General features: G+C 37.5%; 2 protein-coding genes across 4 annotated transcripts in view; one reads left to right on the top strand and one right to left on the bottom strand.

The window, feature by feature from the left end:
* LOC129718275 (synapsin) overlaps positions 1-20,148 on the top strand; it is a 229,956-nt gene that overhangs the window by 96,573 nt on the left and 113,235 nt on the right. The window contains exons 7-8 of the mRNA XM_055668887.1: positions 4,018-4,235; positions 4,297-4,393. Coding sequence (XP_055524862.1) covers positions 4,018-4,235; positions 4,297-4,393 — 315 coding nt within the window. The remainder of the gene's footprint in view (positions 1-4,017; positions 4,236-4,296; positions 4,394-20,148) is intronic.
* LOC129718277 (tissue inhibitor of metalloproteinase) overlaps positions 1-20,148 on the bottom strand; it is a 139,766-nt gene that overhangs the window by 31,242 nt on the left and 88,376 nt on the right. The gene's annotated exons all lie outside the window — the stretch shown is intronic.

A 20,148-nucleotide genomic window follows, 5' to 3' on the forward strand; every position in this document is an offset into this window, starting at 1 on the left:
GAAAAAGTGTTACTCTCCCTTGCTTGACGAAAAGTTCACTAAGGTCACCTTTTCTTACAGTTTTTTGCGCAGGTTTTTTTTATGTGGTAATTTTTACGCGGATTCCGGAAATTGCGCGGTTTTTTACGCAGATTCCAGTATTTACGCGGTGTTTTTTTCTTACGCGGATTCCTTATCTTTTCATTTCGGAATCCGGAATTTATGCGTTTTTTCACGTAGATTCCGGAATTTACGCGATTATTTTTTACGGGGTTTCCTTTTACGCGGCACGTATCCCCCGCGTAAAAAGCGACTTTGGTGTATACGTTGAAATTACATTGATGGTTTGAATGGACACTTGATCAAAGAAAACACGTGCTAAATTGAAAACGCGAACCAAATTCCGCAATTCTAAAGTTTTTATGGTTTTCTGATTTTTATAGATCAGCTGAAAGAGAGTAATTTTCTGAGCAAAATGTGGTTTTTGAGAAATTTTTATCGTTGTCCTTCGTGTTTTCAATTGAATTCTTGCTCAAACCTGCTTAAATCTGTTAATGAGCGAATTGTCATTTGAAAACGGGTGTTTATTATTCTTTATTTATAAACCGACGGACAACGATAATCATTTTTTAAATCACAATTTGCACAACTGCACTTTGTTTTGTCATTTAGTTTCTTTGCTTATCTGATTATATCTCCCATATAACACAATTTTTTTATATAAATGATATGTGAAAATAAAACACAGTTTTTTCGATGCGTTGGTTTGATGTAATCCTCATTGACCAACTAACCCCGTAACTAACTAGCCCTGTTCTACCCTATCTTCTTCCCCGCCGATGTTGTGAGAAAAACTATCTTACTCATAAAGCCATTACCACGTGGCTTGAATGATGACTATATTGAATATCACTCACAAACTCTACTGCTAAGCGATATTCGACGCAGATGATTGAAGTAAGCGTTGGTTAATTCATTACGAATGAGGTCCCGGTTAGTAAAAATTGGCACTGTAGGTGCAACAGTATACCACCAGCACATGAGCCTCAAACGTAAGAATGCTTCAAACTGATTGACTGTTTTTTCGGTCGATCATGAACGCAAACGAAAAATGGTACGTGACTACCGACAGAAGATTGTACGGCGGACTTGAACGCCGAAGCGGCGGTCCTTTTGTGGACAGCAACGTTGCACGCAGCTCGTTTCTTTTTCGCTCTGCTTTCAACCGTTCGTTGAAATTGAACGTGCTGCAGGTACAAGTTGAAATTGAGCGAAGGATCGCACGAAAAGGAAAGCTTGTAACTGACCGAGAAAACGTTCAAGCGTCTTTATAGAGAAGGATTTTTCAAAGCCCTGGTTAGGAGTCGCTTTTGCACATGCTGTCGCTTACCATCTTTTCTCACTGAAACGTAATCCCTTTGCCCTGGCATGGCTCTACTGACCTGGTCACTGTCATAAAACTGCAATACTTCGTTTTTCATTTCCAGGGGCAATCCATGTCCAAGCCTCACATCAGGAATAGCCAGTATTCCACTAACTTCTGATATGCGCCGAGCATGTTTCACAATGTATTCCGTTGTTTCAAACTGTTCTGTTATCGTTTGTTCGTTCCAAGATTTCAGTAGAACTGAAAGTATTCTTACTTTATCTTCCCTCGAGTATTCGGGCGCAGTAAAATTTTTTTAACTGCAAAATCATCTCGTCGAAGTCTCTCGCTTTACGTTTCAATAAATCCAGGTCATCTTCAGAATCAAAATCGAAAATTTTTTTTATACCGTCAGTAATGTTCAGATACTTTTTTAGGATATTTTTCCTGATTGAGCTTTGCCAGTGATATCGGTGAAACGTTGATTCCTGCTAGGCCTTTGTTGAATAACTCAATATTCTGTGCTCTGGATAATTCATTTTGAATGCTTTCTTGAGAATATGATGATACGATTGTTGTAGTAGATGGTATCTCCGCCAATTCGTGTTCAGATGCAGATGGTTGCAACTCCGTCGTTAGAATGTTTCTTCCACATCCTGATGTTGATGGTTCCATGAATGAATTGTGTGGATGCTCTTCGAGATCAAATTCATCTTCCACTTTGATACAATATAATCTACACGAATCACAAATTGATAAAGACGTATTAAAATGAGCTTGACTGTTCAATATTTTCAATAACGTTTTCGTTTAATTTGCGTAAGCTTGATGAGCATCGATGATCAGGAAAGGGTTTACAGCACTCGGGCTTGGTGTAATCTATTTTCAATTTATTCATCTTCACAAAATGCAAACTGTTACTAACACTTCTGGAGAAGTGCAATCGTATTTATATACGGAAACAGATATTATAGGTTACCCAGGAGGTAGGTAGCTTACTTTACAAACAGTTGTTATTAGTAAACAAGTAGGTAATGTTGCTCACAAACATACGTGTAGGTAAGCTAAGGTACAGCGCCTGAGTTATTTATCCAATCGTTTTGTTGTCGAAGAATGAACTGTATATTTTTGATTAAGCTTTCCAATGAACGTATAGTTTTTGCTGGAGAACCACGGACAAATTAAGGAAGCGTGTATTTTCATAAATATTAATAATTTTTCGAACTCTAATTTAAAATAACTCGAAAACCGATGCCTTTAGAAAGTTAACTACCAAGAGCTTTTTGATTCAAAATGACTCTCTGCATCTTTTAAAATCATCAGAATACAAATATTCTGAAAAATGTTTGAATTGGAATTTTTATAAAAAAATTAATCTACCATAAAAAAATTACTTTTCATTTCTCCATCCTGGACTTTTTTTTTAAAGTTGCGTATTAACGTCAAGTTAAAAAAAAAATATAAAAAAATATTCAACTCTTTTTTTTTTAATTGAAATTTAATATTTATTTTTAATTTTTTTTGGTCAAAAAAAATTTTTTTTGTACAGTGTATATTTTTTTTATGATGCATTTTTAATTCCGTGCAACTAATTTTCAGACAGTTTTTCTATACATCCAACGGTTTCTGGGCTACAATGCTTCGAATGAAACCTATGCCAAAAGGCATACGCCCTTTTAGAATGTAACTCATGGGTGTAAAAAATCGCTCCATCGGTGGAAAATGCTCAGTTTACTGAGCCAAATACGTGTGCAAACTTTCATTCAAATCAAAAATGGTCGATATTCGACCATCGGTGATTTGGCGCGATCTTGCTCCTGTGTTGTTTTAGCGCTGTGTTAGTTTATCTCCCAGATGGTCTCGAGGTACGATGCTGGCCTAACAAGCCAGTCGTCATAGGTTCGAGTCTCGACTCGGGAGAGACTGTTAGTGTCAGTAGGATCGTAGCGCTAGGCCCGCAATTGTCCTGTACACTAAACTGTCGGTTGCGAATTCTGTGTATAAAAAACAGAAGGTCAAGTATCGAATCGGAATGTAGCACCAAGGCTTTGCTTTGCTTTGCTTTGTGTTGTTTTAGCGATGTTTATATGTTTGAGAATGTAGAATGTGGATGCTCATTTACATCATCGGCTTTCACTGACATGATTTTCAATGAGAATTGACACGGGTGACACTCAATATCAGTCTCATTCTGGGAGCATGAAATTGCTGTTGTGTGATATTCATTTTGTAGTTTCGAAATTTCGCAGCTCTGGCAGTGTTTAAAAACCTATATTAAATTATTGCTTTTTGGGTTCGTAATATACGAAATATGTGATTGTTTGAGTGTCTTAGAAAATAGGGTAGTGAAACGAAAAACGTTTTTTTAGTTTATAGAAAACTGTATGACGCCAACAGCACAAAATTAATGCCTCACACAAACAGTAATACTTAAACCATGAAATAGTAGTGAAACAGCTATTTTAAAAAAATACAAGACAAATATACCTATTGGGTTGTTATGTGCAGACCATCATGCTCTACTAATGTTACCCGCACTATCAAAGTTTCCCGCGTTTACGGTACTGTGAAAATTCAGCATACGTAATGTAATGTATAACTAAACACTTAGTTTTTAGTTGTTTAAGTAATTTGCCATTGAAATTTATTTTCTTTTTCGTATTTTATTTTAGTTAACTTGGCAAAAATTTCCGTGCGTTTTGAAAGCAGGCCATTGTCATGGAGGCGTAGCTACGGCTAAACTAGACAACCCTAGTGCATTGCAGGACGCTGCTGGTCTATTGCGAGGCGCCGGAGTCACTGACGCTTCTTATTGCAGTCTAGAACCATACATTGATGCTAAGTTTGACGTTCATATTCAGAAAATCGGTGTCAATTACAAAGCTTTCATGTATGTTACTTAATGAAGATAATTTATTACTTTTACTACTTAACTATCCGGTAATTTTCAGGAGAAAATCTATTTCTGGAAACTGGAAAACAAATCAAGGATCAGCTATGCTCGAACAGATTCCGATGACTGAAAAATATAAAACATGGATCGATGAGGTAAAGTATCATGTGCATTGTGCATTACTTAGAAAAATTAAGACACTTTGAAATAACTTGTAGAAAATCGTCGGCTAACGAAAATAAGTGTACTGAGAATAGAAACTCTCTGGCAGATACCTTACCTTACCTTATTTTACCTTATTTTACCTTACCAAACAGTTCCAAGCCGTGGTGTGATCTTTACTGTACGTAAGATTCGTCTCCATTTCACTTGGTCCACGGCTGCAGTTCGCCAGATCTGCAGTGTGCGTAGGGTCCGTAGGTCGTCTTCCACCTGATCGATCCAGCTTGTCCGCTGCACACCTCCTTGAGGGATTTGTTTCAAGGACCACCTTAACAGGGATGTCGTCCGGCATCCTTACAGCATACCCCGTCCTTTGCAACCTGCCAATCTTAGCGGCAATAGATGGCTCTCCAAGCCGCTCCTATAGTTCGTGGTTCATTCGCCTTCTCCACACTCCATTCTTCATCTGCATTTCACCGAAGATGATACGCAACACCTTTCGCTCGAAGACCGCAAGGGTGCTTTGGTCCTCCACATGCATAGTCCATGTCTACCATGGACTAACGGTCTGATCAGTAGATGGTCAACTAGGCACGGACTCTATTGGAGCGTCTTCCGGAGACCAAATTATGCGTGCCTTCATGCCATAATGCGCCGATGTATTTCTCTGCTAGTTCCGTTGTCGGCAGTTACCAGTAGGCCCAGGTTCACGAGCTCATCGACCCGATGTACGTATCCGCCATATTTACAAAGGTCCGAGCCACAATGTCGATATTGTCGGCAAAGCCAAGCAATTGGACCGACTTTTAAAATATCGTGCCACTCGTGTTAATTCCCGCTCTTCTAATGACACCTTCTTGGGCAATGTTAAACAGCAGGCACAACAGACCATCACCTTGTCTTGAACCTCTTCGCACATGACTTGATCTATCGTCGCTTCGACCAACAGCGTTAGTTTGTCCGCAAATCCGTATTCGTGTACAATTTTCCATAGCTGTACCCGATCGACTGTGTCGTTAATTCCCGCTCTTCTAATGACACCTTCTTGGGCAATATTAAACAGCAGGCACAATAGACCATCACCTTGTCTTAAACCTCTTCGCACATCACTCGATCCATCGCCGCTTTGACCAACAGCGGAAATCCGTATGCATATATATATATATATATATATATATATATATATATATATATATATATATATATATATATATATATATATATATATATATATATGTATATATACATATATATATATATATATATATATATATATATACATATATATATATATATATATATATATATATATATATATATATATATATATATATATATATATATATATATATATATATATATATATATATATATATATATATATATATATATATATATATGTATGTATATATACATATATATATATATATACATATATATATATATATATATATATATATATATATATATATATATATATATATATATATATATATATATATATATATCAGGTGAAGGGGAAATTTGCATCCAAACCCCTGAGGTGACCAACCTCAGGAAGTGTGGGGTTGGTTTGAATCAGTGACCGGACCCACTAAAACCCCTTCAGTCTCCAGCCCATAATACTCCCCGGGACCACCGCTAGGTATTGCTTCGGGGAGCGGCTTTTGTGCCCTGTGCATCCTCTTGGTTCTTTAGGTCTTTTTGCTAACTTAGCTAACTAACCTGGAGACTGGCCGTTAGCTAACACTGGCGTGTCGGTGGTCAACCTGTCGCCTGTTTTGCAATTCTAAAACTATTTGAGAGGCGGCTGTACAAACCGCCCTCCAAATGTTTGGGTCTTTACACATCCTCCGAACTAGGTTGTCCGGAGTGGTGTCTGGCCCGCTCACCACCATCATGTCGCTCCGCGCATGCACAAAACGAAGGCACACGAAGAAGACATGCTCAGCAGTCTCTTCCGCATCCGCGCACTCGGGACACATTGGGGACCCCGCATGCCCGAATCTGTGTAGATACTGTCTAAAGCAACCATGGCCTGACAGAATCTGTGTCAGATGGAAGTTCACTTCTCCATGGCGCCTCCCGACCCATCCGGATACATCCGGAATAAGTCGATGCGTCCATCTACCCTTCGCGGAATTGGACTACTCCTGCTGCCATCTGATCATCGAGAATGATCTTCTGGTACCTCGTATGCCCCTTGTGTCACGTTGATCGAAGCATTCTACGTCCTCCTTAATGGCTATGCTGATAGGCATCATGCCGGACAGGACGCAGATTGCGTCGTATGACACAGTTCGATACGCGCTCGAAACATGAGCCTGTAGGTACTTTCCAACTTACTCCGATGTTTACTAGTACCTAGTGCTTTGGACCACACTGGCCCGCCGTATCTCAGTATGGACGTAGTCACGCTAGCTAGAAGTTTCCGCTTGCTGCCGTACACTGCTGAGCTATTGGACATCATGCGAGATAGTGCTGCAATAGCCATTGAAGCCCTCTTACAGGCATATTAGACATGGCTCCCGAAGGCGAGCTTGTCATCGATCATCACCCCCAGCAGCTTCAGGGAGCGCTTAGAGGCGATGGTGCAATTCCCGACACTGATCAACGCCTGTTGCTTCGACTTGCGGTTATTGACAACTGAAATCTCCGTTTTATGATGCGCCAGCTCCAGTTTTTTGGAGCGCATTCCCGTCCTCGACGACGCTTATAGAGTGCGAAGCCGTCAACTCAACCTCCTCGATCGACTCGCCGTAGACCTCAAGTGTGATGTCGTCCGCAAATCCAACGATCATAACCCCTTGGGGGAGCTTTAGTTTCAGCACTTCATCGTACTTGATATTCCACAGTACCGGGCCCAGGATGGAACCTTGTGGAACCCCTGCGGTAATTGGGGACACATTTTTGACCCTCGTCTGTGCTGTAAACTAGCACACGATTCTGGAAATAATTTTGCAGAATCCTGTACAAAGACACGGAATGTATAGTTTCCGAAGCGAGTGGGCTATGGAATCCCAGCTAACACTATTGAACGCATTTTTCACGTCCAACGTGACGATTGCGCAATAGCGAATGCCCCATCTTTTACGCTGGAGTGCTACCTCTGCTGTTTTGGTGACGGACAGAATAGCATCCACCGTAGACTTGCCTTTTCGGAAGCTGAACTGGTTACTCGACAGACCGTTTGCACTTTCGGTGTACCTAACCAGTCTATTGAGAATAACCTTCTCGAGCACCTTACTCGCCGTATCGAGCAGACATATCGGGTCTGTATGCCGACGGGTCACCAGGTGGTTTCCCTGTCTTCAGCAATAAGACCAGCTTCTGTCGCTTCCATCTCTCTGGGAATGTACAGTCATCCAGGCACTTCTGCATGACTTCCCGAAATAGTATGGGGGCCTCTTGATGGCCTTCTTCACAGCCAGATTCGGAATCCCATCCAATCCCGGTGCTTGCTCACCTTCAGGGAGTTGGCGATCGCGGATGAGTTCCTCATTCGTAACCGTTTCCGTCTCCCTCTGCCTCGGCACGGCTAACGCCGTCACTCATATATTGGGTGTTCGGCAGGTTGGCCGACCACCTCTGGTCTGAGTTTGAGATACTGGAACGTCAGTGAAGTGACTCGCCAGCCGGAGGCCAAGGATTTGGCTCGTGGCGTGGAAAGAGTCCCTCTATGATCCGCTCAAGCATCGCTGGTGATTATTCTGCGGGCGCCATCGCACTCTCAGTCTTGGCCATCACCATCCTATAGGCGTTACCTCCACGGGTTAGTGTTGGCACTAGCGCACAGTCTTTCGAAGCACGCACGTTTACTAGCTTTTATTGCTCTCTTAAGCGCCGCTCTTGCGGAACTGAGTGCCCCTCGACGATCTTCCCTTTCTTCGTCGGTTCGCGCACGTTGAATCCTTCTTCTCGCTTGAAGACACGCTCTGCGGAGGTCCGCTATCGCGTCGGTCCACCAGTAGACTGGTGGCCTTCCATGCCTAGGCTGGCGGTTCCTAGGCATAGTGGCATCGCACGCCCGCGAAAGTATGGCATAGAGTTGATCAGCGCTCGGGTTACGAGTTCTGCTCGCCTCGTGTTCTAGTCTTATTGCTTCCGCAAATACCTCTTCGTTGAAGTGTGATATCCTCCACCCGCGAGGAGCTGGAGTGTTAATTCTTCTCGCCAAATGCGGTCTCGTTTTACAGTCTACGCTATAACAGACCGCCAGATGGTCGCTATGAGTGTAGCCATCGTCTACCCTCCAGTTCGTGATCAATCCTGGACTACAGAATGTCACATCGATGATCGACTCCGCGCCGTTTTCTACTGAAGGTGCTCTTCAAGCCGACGTTGGCCAGATCTATGTTGAGCTTCGCCAAAGCCTCCAACAAGATCCGGCCTCTCTGGTTTGTGCGTCGACTTCCCCACTCAGTTGCCCATGCGTTGAAGTCGCCCGCCACTACCAACGGTGATAGACCGATCAGCTCCCCGGTGACTCAGTCGATCATCCTTGCGAACTGCTCGGTATACAACGAGGCGGAGCATAGCAGCTGCAGAAGTACACTCCGTTCACCTTGGCAACGCGTATCCTTCGTTTGAAGTTGACACTATCTCTTGAAACCGGGAACCTGCTCGTCGTCCATATTGCCGCCATACCGGACCCGTCCGAAATCCAGTTACCGTTTCCGGAAGGAATTCGGTAGGGGTCCGAGATTATGGCGATGTCCGACAACGACTCAGTGATTGCTTGGTATAGCAGTTGCTGAGCCGCGAAGCAGTGGTTCAAATTTAGCTGTGTCACTCTCACGCCCGTGGCTTGCTAGTCGGCTTACCGGCCGTGCACCTCGGGGCCCTCCCATTATGTGCTTTGCGTCACGCTTCCCGGCGCACGCCAAGCACTTCGGGGGCTCTCCGCAGTCTTTGCTTTTGTGGGCTGCAGCACCGCACCGCCTGCATAGGGAGCTCTTGTCAGGCCCATATATATATATATATATATATATATATATATATATATATATATATATATATATATATATATATATATATATATATATATATATATATATATATATATAATATATATATTTATATATATATATATATATATATATATATATATATTATATATAATATATATAAATATATATATATATATATATATATATATATATATATATATATATATTATATATATATATATATTATATATATATATATATATATATTTATATATATATGTATATATATATATATATATAATATATATATATATTATATATATATATATATATATATATATATATATATATATATATATTTATATATATATATATATATATATATATATATATATATATATATATATATATATATATATATATATATATATATATATATATATATATAAATCGGCTTAATGCAAATGTTTCTAGAGAAGTGTTTCAAAATATCCAACCTGCTTTCATCCATTCTTGGAACGATTTCTTGATATATTACTTGTCTAATTTGATAACAGAGAGTCCAATCTAGCATTTTGGATAAAAACATCAGTTTGGAAAAGTTGCTGGAGCTCAACTACTACCGAATAAAAATTTGGTTAAGAGCATCGATCAAATAAGATAAGAGCTCCTAAAATCCAGCTATTAATTTAAAAAAAAAGTTTTGTATGTGTGTTCCGGCATAACTTTCGAATAACTGTACCGATTTTAACCAAACTTGGCATACGTGTTCTTTGGACAGAGTAAGTGGTCATAGAAATATTGGGGAGAGGAAGGAGCAACCCCCAAAGGAGGAGGGGGCCTTAATTGGTCAGGAAAACAAGTTTTTTCATGCATTATGGGAACTTTCTGAATGAATACGATAGTTTTTAGGCCTTTGGTCTGTCTGGAGATCGAAAATTGATTTCCAGAGACCGGAACATGATGTCGGAAGGGGAAAGGGGCAGCTATCAAAGAGGGAGGGGGTCTTAATTTATAAAAAAGTCAGACCTTTTAGTGCCCTATGGAAACTTTTTGAAAGGGTACGATAACTTTCATGTCCTCGGTCGGTCATGGCCAGAAGTTGATGTCTAGGGACCGGAATATGATGTCCGATGTTTTTCTAAAACAAAGATGGCGACTTTTAGTTTCTGGGAAGCTGTATACAACTGTAAAAAGCGTTTACAAACCTCCAAACATTGGTATTTCCGAAACCAGGATGACCTTTAGAAAACAGAAATAAAAGTCCAACGACATTTTTTAAATTCAATATGGCGACTTCCGGTTTCAGAATTTTATGAAAAACGAATATATGCTCTGCAATATGTATATTTTAGATATCAAGATGACGTTCAGAATCCAAATAGTCATTTGCGGCGCAAATTTTTAAATCGTGCATGGCGGATTACATTTTATGGAAAGGCAAAAGAAGGCTTGGACGTAATATTGAAATCGATTCCACGATTTCTGCTTTCTGTCAAGCTGTGTAAAACTGAGTAAAACGGTTAAATAATGTCAATATTTCTAGAAAGAGAACTATGTTCAGAAAACGGGCGTCCAACGCTATTTTCAAATTCAACAAGAAAAATATTCAAATACTCCCCGATATTAGATTCATTGGTTAGAGCTGACTCCCCAAAACCGAAAATTGGTGGTTTGGTATAGTGAAGGTTGTTTTTCTGCATTGGAAGTTATTCAAAACTTGAGGAAAATGTGAAGATAGTCCACGTATCTCCAAATTGTTAATTAATCATGAAGACTGATGTTCAACTATAAGGATGATATTGATATTGTTTACACAAAAAAAAAGTAAAACGAGAAGACATAGCAAGCAATAATTTTAACCATCAGAGGGGAGCTTAGGCTATTGATTATGTAATTTCAATGTAATTTGATTCTATTGTAAGTTAATCGATACCGTCGAAGATGCTGATGAGCAATCATTTTCCAACGGAATTTTTGAACTCACTCGACCCAGCTGGAATGCCTCCGCATCGATTGTTAATCAACGGAAAAAGGTGGTATATAATAGAGATGGTCGGGTTTGATGTTTTTCAAACCCGAACCCGACCCGAACCCGAAAATTTGATTTCATTGAAACCCGAACCCGACCCGAACCCGAGATTTCATAGATTTTATAATCGGGTTTCGGGTTTTAATACCCAAACCCGACTGAACCCGACATTTTCAAACCCGACCCGAAAATATTTTTTTCACAAACCCGAACCCGACCCGTACCCGACACTTTTAAAAATTTTCAAACCGAACCCGACCGACCCAAACCTTTCGGGTACGGGTCGGGTTCGGGTTTCGGGTTTGAAAACCCGAAACCCGACCATCTCTAGTATATAAGCAAGTTTATTACTAAAATAGAAATATTATTTGAAATGATGGGTTGGAAAAAATGTACGGACAGGGACACATAGAAAATTATAGAAAAAGCGGAAATTTTTACACGAGCAAGGCCGGGTATATTAAGCTAGTATATGTATAGAGCTTTCTACGCCAGATCTTACCAATACAGGCTTAATCGTATATCGTTATAAAATCGATTTGTTTTCAACCAAAAAATCCGCTGATGTTCAATTTCGAAAAATATTTCACTTATGAATCTTAGTTCATTGGTGTTACCTGTTTTAACAAACTTTGTTTTAGTGGAAAACAGATGAAATAAAACTAAAAATCGGCTTACAACTTGAATAAAAGTTCGGGGCAGGAAGAAAATTTTTATTACCACCAACGTGTTGATTATTTGCAACCAAAAATAAAACTTGTATTAGTGGAATCGACCACTAATACTAGCGCAGATAGGAAGGTCTATGCGCTGGGTAAAAGTTGTCATAGCAACGCATTTGCGCATGCGCTTTGTTGTGGCGGATTCTGACCCATGAATGCGCGAATTTCTTTATTCCACTGGGTCAGTGCAGATCTACCCAAGACAAGAGAAACGACATTGCGATTTATTACACATGTAAGAAAGAGACGCCAGATAGTTGTTTACAAACTAAGCCCATGCAGTGGTGGGCTAAATTGACTCTTCGCAATTAAATAAATCAGCAAACATTCTGTAAAGCATAATCTTTTTTTCACTGATTGACAAATAGAAAACGGTATCCAATGAATGGCGCATGATTTTTTCGGAAAAAACACAATATTTCACCATGAAATTTGACGCGCAAGTAGAACCTTGTATTACAAGCATCGAAACGTTGAACTAATATTGTTTCTTATTTTCCGGTGATTATTCGAAACGCCATAATCACTATTTTTTTATTGTTCCTAATATAAATCAGCGCTGTTCTACAATATTTTTATTTTGATTTTTATGCTTACGGCAACGTTGTTTTGATTAGTTAGCAATTACAACTTGAAAATTAACTGTTTTGAACGTTTTCTTACCGTATTGGTACTCGAGATGTATTTTGCAGATTCAGTCTAACAAGTTGGCTTGCTTTCATGAAGTTATATAATACTTCATATAGCATCAGTATTTGTTATATCAGCCTTCAATTTTTGCGCTTTTCTGGTGATAGAGATGTAGGGATACCATCTGGTCGAAGTTAGAAATCAGGACACCTTTTCTCGGCACAAATTTAATTTAGCCATTCTATTCTTCGATGTATGAGCAAATATAACACGTAATATGTGATTTACCCATTAAAATACAATATAACACTTTTTTATTTACTGTACAATAAGTAAATTAATTTTTTATTCAATTTTTTTACGCGTTGATATGTACCTCGTGGAAAGACGCGGTAATTACTGAGATTCAACAAATGAAAAAAATTCGATCGCAATGAGCGTTGCGACCTAGAATCGAAAACATTCATTGAGCAATTTTCAAAAATTCTGCTCATTACCACAAAACAAAATCAAATATCTCAAGAAAAGCAGGACAAATTCTAAAATATGAAAAATAAATCAGGACGCCCAAATAGAACTTCAAAATCAGGACATGTCCTGCTAAATCAGGACGGATGGTATCCCTATAGAGATTTCATGGAAAAGGTAATGTCAACTGAAATCTATAACTGAAGGTCGTATTAGAGCAAGATCGCGCCAAATCACCGATGGTCGAATATCGACCATTTTTGATTTGAATGAAACTTTGCACATGTATTTGGCTTAGCAAACTGAGCATTTTCCACAGATGGAGTGATTTTTTACATCCATGAGTTACATTCTAAAAGGGCGTATGCCTTTTGGCATAGGTTTTATTCGAAGCATTGTAGCCCAGAAACCGTTGGTTGTATTGAAAAACTGTCTGAGAATGAGTTGCAGGGAATTAAAAATGCATCATAAAAAAAATATACACTGTACAAAAAAAATTTATTTCGACCAAAAAAAATTAAAAATAAACATTAAATTTCAATTAAAAAATAAAGAGTTAATTTTTTTTTAATTTTATTTTTAAAGAAACTTGACGTTAATACGCAACTTTTAAAAAAAAGTCCAGGATGGAGAAATGAAAAATAATTTTTTTATGGTAGATTAATTTTTTTATAAAAATTCTAATTTGAACATTTTTCAGAATATTTGTATTCTGATGATCTTAAAAGATGCAGAGAGTCATTTTGAATCAAAAAGCTCTTGGTAGTAAACATTTTAAAGGCATCGGTTTTCGAGTTATTTTTAAGTTAAGCTCGAACAATTATTAATATTTCTGGTTCTCCAGCAAAAACCATACGATCATTGGAATGCTTGATCAAAAATATACAATTCATTCTTTGACAACAAAACGATTGGATAAATAACTTAAGCGCTAAACCTTAGCCTACCTACACGTTCCCCCTTGCCGAATGTTTTATAAAAAAATATGTTTGTCGTGCAACACTACCTACTTTTTTACTAATAATAACTGTTTGTAAAGTACGCAACCAATAACTACTGGGTTACCTAAAATATCTGTTTTCGTGTATAAATACGATTGCACTACTCCAGATGTGTTAGTAACAGTTTGCAATTTGTGAAGATGAATAAAATGAAAATGGAGTACACCAAGCCCAAATGCTGTAAACCCTTTCCTGATCATCGGTGCTCACCAAGCTTACGCAAATTATACGAAAACGTTATTGCAAAATTAAAAATATTGAACAGTCAAGCTCATTTCAATACGTCTTTATCAGTTTGTGATTCGTGTAGTTATTGGAATAATAGTCAAGCCACCATTCATCTCTTCGTTGTTTACTATTCAAAATCTTGAACACTTAAGAATATCAGCTTCATCATAATATCGGAAGTACTCCATCATGATACTGTTGCGGCTCAGGTGTTCATTGCCAAATTAATGAGTTTTTTTGAAAACAACAATAGAGTTGAAAAAAGCGATATTAATGTCTGATGAAGCTGCCTCACAATACAAAAATAGAAAAAACTTTGCAAGTCTTTGCAAGTTCAAAACAAAATATAACGTCGATGCAGAGTGGCATTTTTTTTTGCGACTTCTCATGTTAAAGGCCCATGCGATGCAATTGGTGGCATATAAAAACGAATGGCAGGAAATGCAAGTTTTGCTAAAGAACATGAACATCCCATTACAAGCGCAAAAGAATTGTATGATTGGTCTTATCAGAAAGTGATAAAAATTAATCAAAAGTGTCATTTAGTTGGGTATCATATGAAAAATATGAACAAGGAGTAACAGAATGGAGCAATATTTTCAAAAAATCTATAATAAAAGCTGCCACACAAAAGTATAACTCTTTTGTTCCGATTTCAGAAAATAAGATACAAACGAAGCTGTTTTCAAAAGATGACGAATCATTTATCTATGATGTATATAAAATATAAGGTGAAACTAGTTCTGTAAAGTATCTATGTCATAAAAAAATATGTTCCTAAGATAATAAAACTCGAAAATAATTATTTGATTCTTATATATATTTATATCACTTAGAACATTTTACTCTTTTCTTGAGAACCGTGCGCCCAATCGTTTTGTTGTCAAAGATTGAATTGTATATTTTTGATCAAGCATTCCAATGAACGTATGGTTTTCGCTGGAGAACCATGGACAAATTAAGAAAAACGTGTATTTTCCTAAATTTTAATAATTGTTCGAGCTAAAATTAGGAATAACTCGAAAACCAATGCGTTAAGAATGTTTACTACCAAGAGCTTTTTGATTCAAAATGACTCTCTGCATCTTTTAAAATCATCAGAATACAAATATTTTGAAAAGTGTTTGAATTAGAATTTTCATAAAAAAATTAATCTACCATAAAAAAAATATTTTTCATTTCTCCATCCTGGACTTCCTTTAAAAAGTTGCGTATTAACGTCAAGTTTTAAAAAAAAAAAATTTAAAAATAATTCAACTCTTTTTTTTAAATTGAAATTTAATGTTTATTTTTATTTTTTTGGTCAAAAATAATTTTTTTTTGTACAGTGTATATTTTTTTTGGTGCATTTTTAATTCCCTACAACTCATTCTAAGACAGTTTTTCTATACAACCAACGGTTTCTGGGCTACAATACTTCGAATAAAACCTATGCCAAAAGGCATACGCCCTTTTAGAATGTAACTCATAGGTGTAAAAAATCTCTCCACATGTGAAAAATGCTCAGTTTGCTAAGCCAAATACGTGTGCAAAGTTTCATTCAAATCAAAAATGGTCGATTAAATTTTCGCGTATTTCCAGACGATTTGAAATGATTTTGCTCATTGGAGAAGTTATCTCAACTGTTCTATAACAACGTTTGTTATTCGGGTATATATATGCCCATTTTTGTGTTTAATTAAATAATTTCAAACATTTCAAATTCGTCGATTCCTTGCGATGTGTTTTTAGTTTGCAAATGCACAACGAATCGGCCATAGGATATGATCAAAGTCGAATGACAAATCGTGTGAAATGATTGGTTTTATCGGAATGACAACATCCTCGACTTTTGGCTTCTCTGGTACATCTCCTTATTCTGAATATATTCATATTGGTGATATTCGGTCATTTTCAGCTGATTTTCTGGCATCAATGTGACACTGGGAATATTCATATTGGGTGGTATTCAGTCATTTCAGTTGTTGTCCAGAAACTGAAAGTGGTCATCTTTAAATTCAAAATGGTGTCCAGGGTCAATGTTTGGTTTCTGTGTATCTTCTCGATTACGAAATTATCCATAATGAGTCTTACAATTCCAAATGTTGTCTGAGGTCGATTATGCAACACATTTGTTACCACTAAAAACATTCACCTGCCAAATATCGTTCCATTTAGTTAATTAGTTCTCGAGATGTGCAGAAATGTGCTTGCTTGCTTTATTTGTATGGAACCCCTCCCTTACTGAGGAGGGAGGGGTCTTGCCAAGTCTTTATGGATCAGACAGACAGGCAGACAGAGCTGCATTTTTATAAGTTTGGTTATATATATGTATATATATATATATATATATATATATATATATATATATATATATATATATATATATATATATATATATATATATATATATATATATATATATATATATATATATATATATATATATATATATATATATATATATATATATATATATATATATATATATATATATATATATATATATATATATATATATATATATATATATATATATATATATATATATATATATATATATATATATATATATATATATATATATATATCTGAATATCGAAATATGTCAAATAACTTTTTATTTTAGGAGATAAAAAATAACAATGTTCAGCATTAACATGCATATTGGGATGACTGATAACTTTGCAGAAGGTTTGGAAATTCGGAAAAATCTGAGGAAAAAGTTATAACGAAAATTGTGATTTTCAGTACCTCTTCATAGAAAACTTTATGTTGCTCGTAATATATAAGAGATAGAAACATGATGTCTTAGGGAATGTTTATTGTTTTGAGATCCTCTAAAATTTTTCCGAAGACACCATGCGTCTATCTCAATCTGAGAAAAAAGTAAATTTTCTATCTCACTTTTAGGTGGATTGATCACTCATTTGCCTCCATCTGAAGATGTATTTTTAAATATCTTTGAACTTCACCGAACATACATTATGGCTATAATCAACATTTGGAACGCTATTTAATTAATCGCACGAAAACGGAAAAATAAAACACTGTGCAATGGCGCCATTTTGGATTTTTGAGAAATCGGAAATTTTTTATGTTTTTTCGACGCCATTTTGTTTTAAGATCAAATATAAAAACTCTATGAGTTTGTCCACATATCAGCATCTTCTTACCCATCTTTAGAAAAAAACAGATCTTAAATCGGACAAAAATTGAGCTCAAAACGGTGATTCTACGAAACCGGTTTTGGCATGGTTTTAGTATATTTCACAGAGCAAAATAATATCGAGTATGTATGAGCATTAATGGTAATGCGCTAATATCTGAAAGTGGTAGTCAAATTATATCATATATTGAGAGCATGAGCATGAGCATGAGAGCATGATTGACCGCCCGCGGTTGCTACTCCGTTATTGCCAGATCAGCTGTAATTACACAGAGAACCAATGGGTGATGTTTGGGACTAACATTCATCCTCAATGTGTAAAAACTGGTGATCTTATCTTTATGTTAGGCAATACCAGCGCCGGCCGCATCCGAATGCAGGTCAAAGAAGGAGTGTGTATGGGAATATGTTGACGTGATACTCGCTTTATTGGAAGCCGAGAACACCTCTGCACTTCCACGAGAAATCACTGGGATGTTGGAGAAAAGGGTAGGGTTTGCAGCAGATTTCGTTTTGGTAAACGATGCGCTGAATTCGGGTACCGGGTTCATAGCAAATATCGCGCCTACAAGTTCATATTAACCTCCACGAAAATTATTACGCGATTCGAACTCGTTCTGTTTGATATACCACCGAAAAAAGGGCACGCGAGAATACCGGAACTGCGATTAAATTAATACAGACTAAAATATTCGAACATTCCCTCAACAAATCATCATGCAACTACCGAAGAGAGTCTCCCATTGGTGTATCTCAGCCGACTACACAATGTTACGAGAGCTACGAAAGTTCTATCCACGTTAACGTCTCGACACTTCTATTGTTCCCTCCAAGAGGTTATACCGAAAACTACATCGCGTTGATAATCTATCTGTAGAAAACACGAACTCATGGAAGGTATCGACGTGACATTCGGACATCTGTTTATGAAGTCCTTATACAACTACCGAAACGTATCTCCCATTGATTTATCTCAGCTGACTACACGATTTTACGAAAACTACTGGAATTGAGTCCACGTTAACGTCTCGCCACTTCTATCGTTTCTTCGTGAAGGACCCTCTTTATACCGAAAATTATAACGGTAGATATTCGGTCACCCGGAGATATGGCTTTCTGCTTAACAGGTCGACTAACGACATTCGTCTGTTCTTAAAAAGCGATTTCCTGACTTTAAGGCAGAACCGAAGCATCATGCACGACCGCTCTATTCCTTTCTACCGATGTGGACGCGTATGGACGCGGCGTTTCACGTCGATTTTCTTTTGTTTGTCTACGCAAGAGTCGCCTTTCAAATACAAAAATTGGCGAAATTCCATGCATCCAAAGCCCTAATAATTTGAAAAATGCAGGTACACATATTTGCCAAAACGTCTCAAATTTGCGAACAAAACGCCAAACTAGCCATAATTATAAAATAATATTCAAAACGACTATTCAAAAGCTAGAAAAATCGAAAAATAGTTAGCATCGATTCTGGTTAGTAGCAAAACTTACATTTCAAACTCTCATAATCCATGTGCATGTTCACCAAAACAACTTTAGCTGTTTTGTTTAGTCACTGTTAACAAATTATGATCCAATGGGGGTCTCTATCACTAACGCTATTTTGTGTAGAACAATACGCGTGAAGCCGGGTATTCAAACTCTACTTCTAACCGTGGTTTAGTTTCGACTCCATGAATTTTATCCCAAAATGGCTACTTCTAAATATTAAATGCACGCGAACACGAATAGACTGCTTGTTCACTATCCCATTGATCGAATCCTCCAGCATTTAAAAAAAAATATAATAAAATATAAGAGGAACGCTCTCACCTATGTCATCCGGATCAGATTGGGAATAAGTTTAGGCTGTTGCCTGTCCTTACTTTTTCTCACACAATATTTAACCGACACTGTGGTTGATTAGGCGGAAGTTTCACAACCGATCTCAACTTCTAACAAACACTTGAATTGAGCTGGCTCCTGGCTGCAGCTGAAATTGAGGCCGCACCAAAAAGCACCCTTGTCCAGCGCACTAAACTCGACACCATTACATAACATACACAATTTTCTTCCTCTTTCCTGGTGCTGATAGACCAGAATTGTCACAGTTAGTTGCTTATTAGTCACTTGAAGTCTGAATTCACAATTTCCGGGCTGATTTTTGCTCGACTAGCAACTTTACCTTTGATTTGATTCAGTTTACGATTACATTTATGAAACACTATCCGAGAACAATAAATTTAAGTATATTCAACGAGCAAATTGTGACACAGCGAAAAATTGCGTCCGTTCGCGTTCGTGGTTTACTTCGATCTCTCGTGGTAGTCAAATTATATCATATATTATGTAAAAAAAAGTCTTAGAAATCGGTAGATGAATGTCAGCAACATGTCGATTTTGCCCCAATTCTCCTACAATAGTAAAATAGGTTTATCTCGACGCTAAATTAACTTAATCGAAATCTGTTTAATGTTATATCAAGAGTGTAAGCGGTACTCAAAGATACAATAACAATTTGGCTTCACATGATCCTCTCCTTTTCGCGGGTAGGAGGTCGTATTTGACTTTATCGAAGACGCGAT

Source organism: Wyeomyia smithii, chromosome 1 (genome assembly GCF_029784165.1).
Source record: "Wyeomyia smithii strain HCP4-BCI-WySm-NY-G18 chromosome 1, ASM2978416v1, whole genome shotgun sequence".
In the NCBI taxonomy this organism is placed as follows: domain Eukaryota; kingdom Metazoa; phylum Arthropoda; class Insecta; order Diptera; family Culicidae; genus Wyeomyia; species Wyeomyia smithii.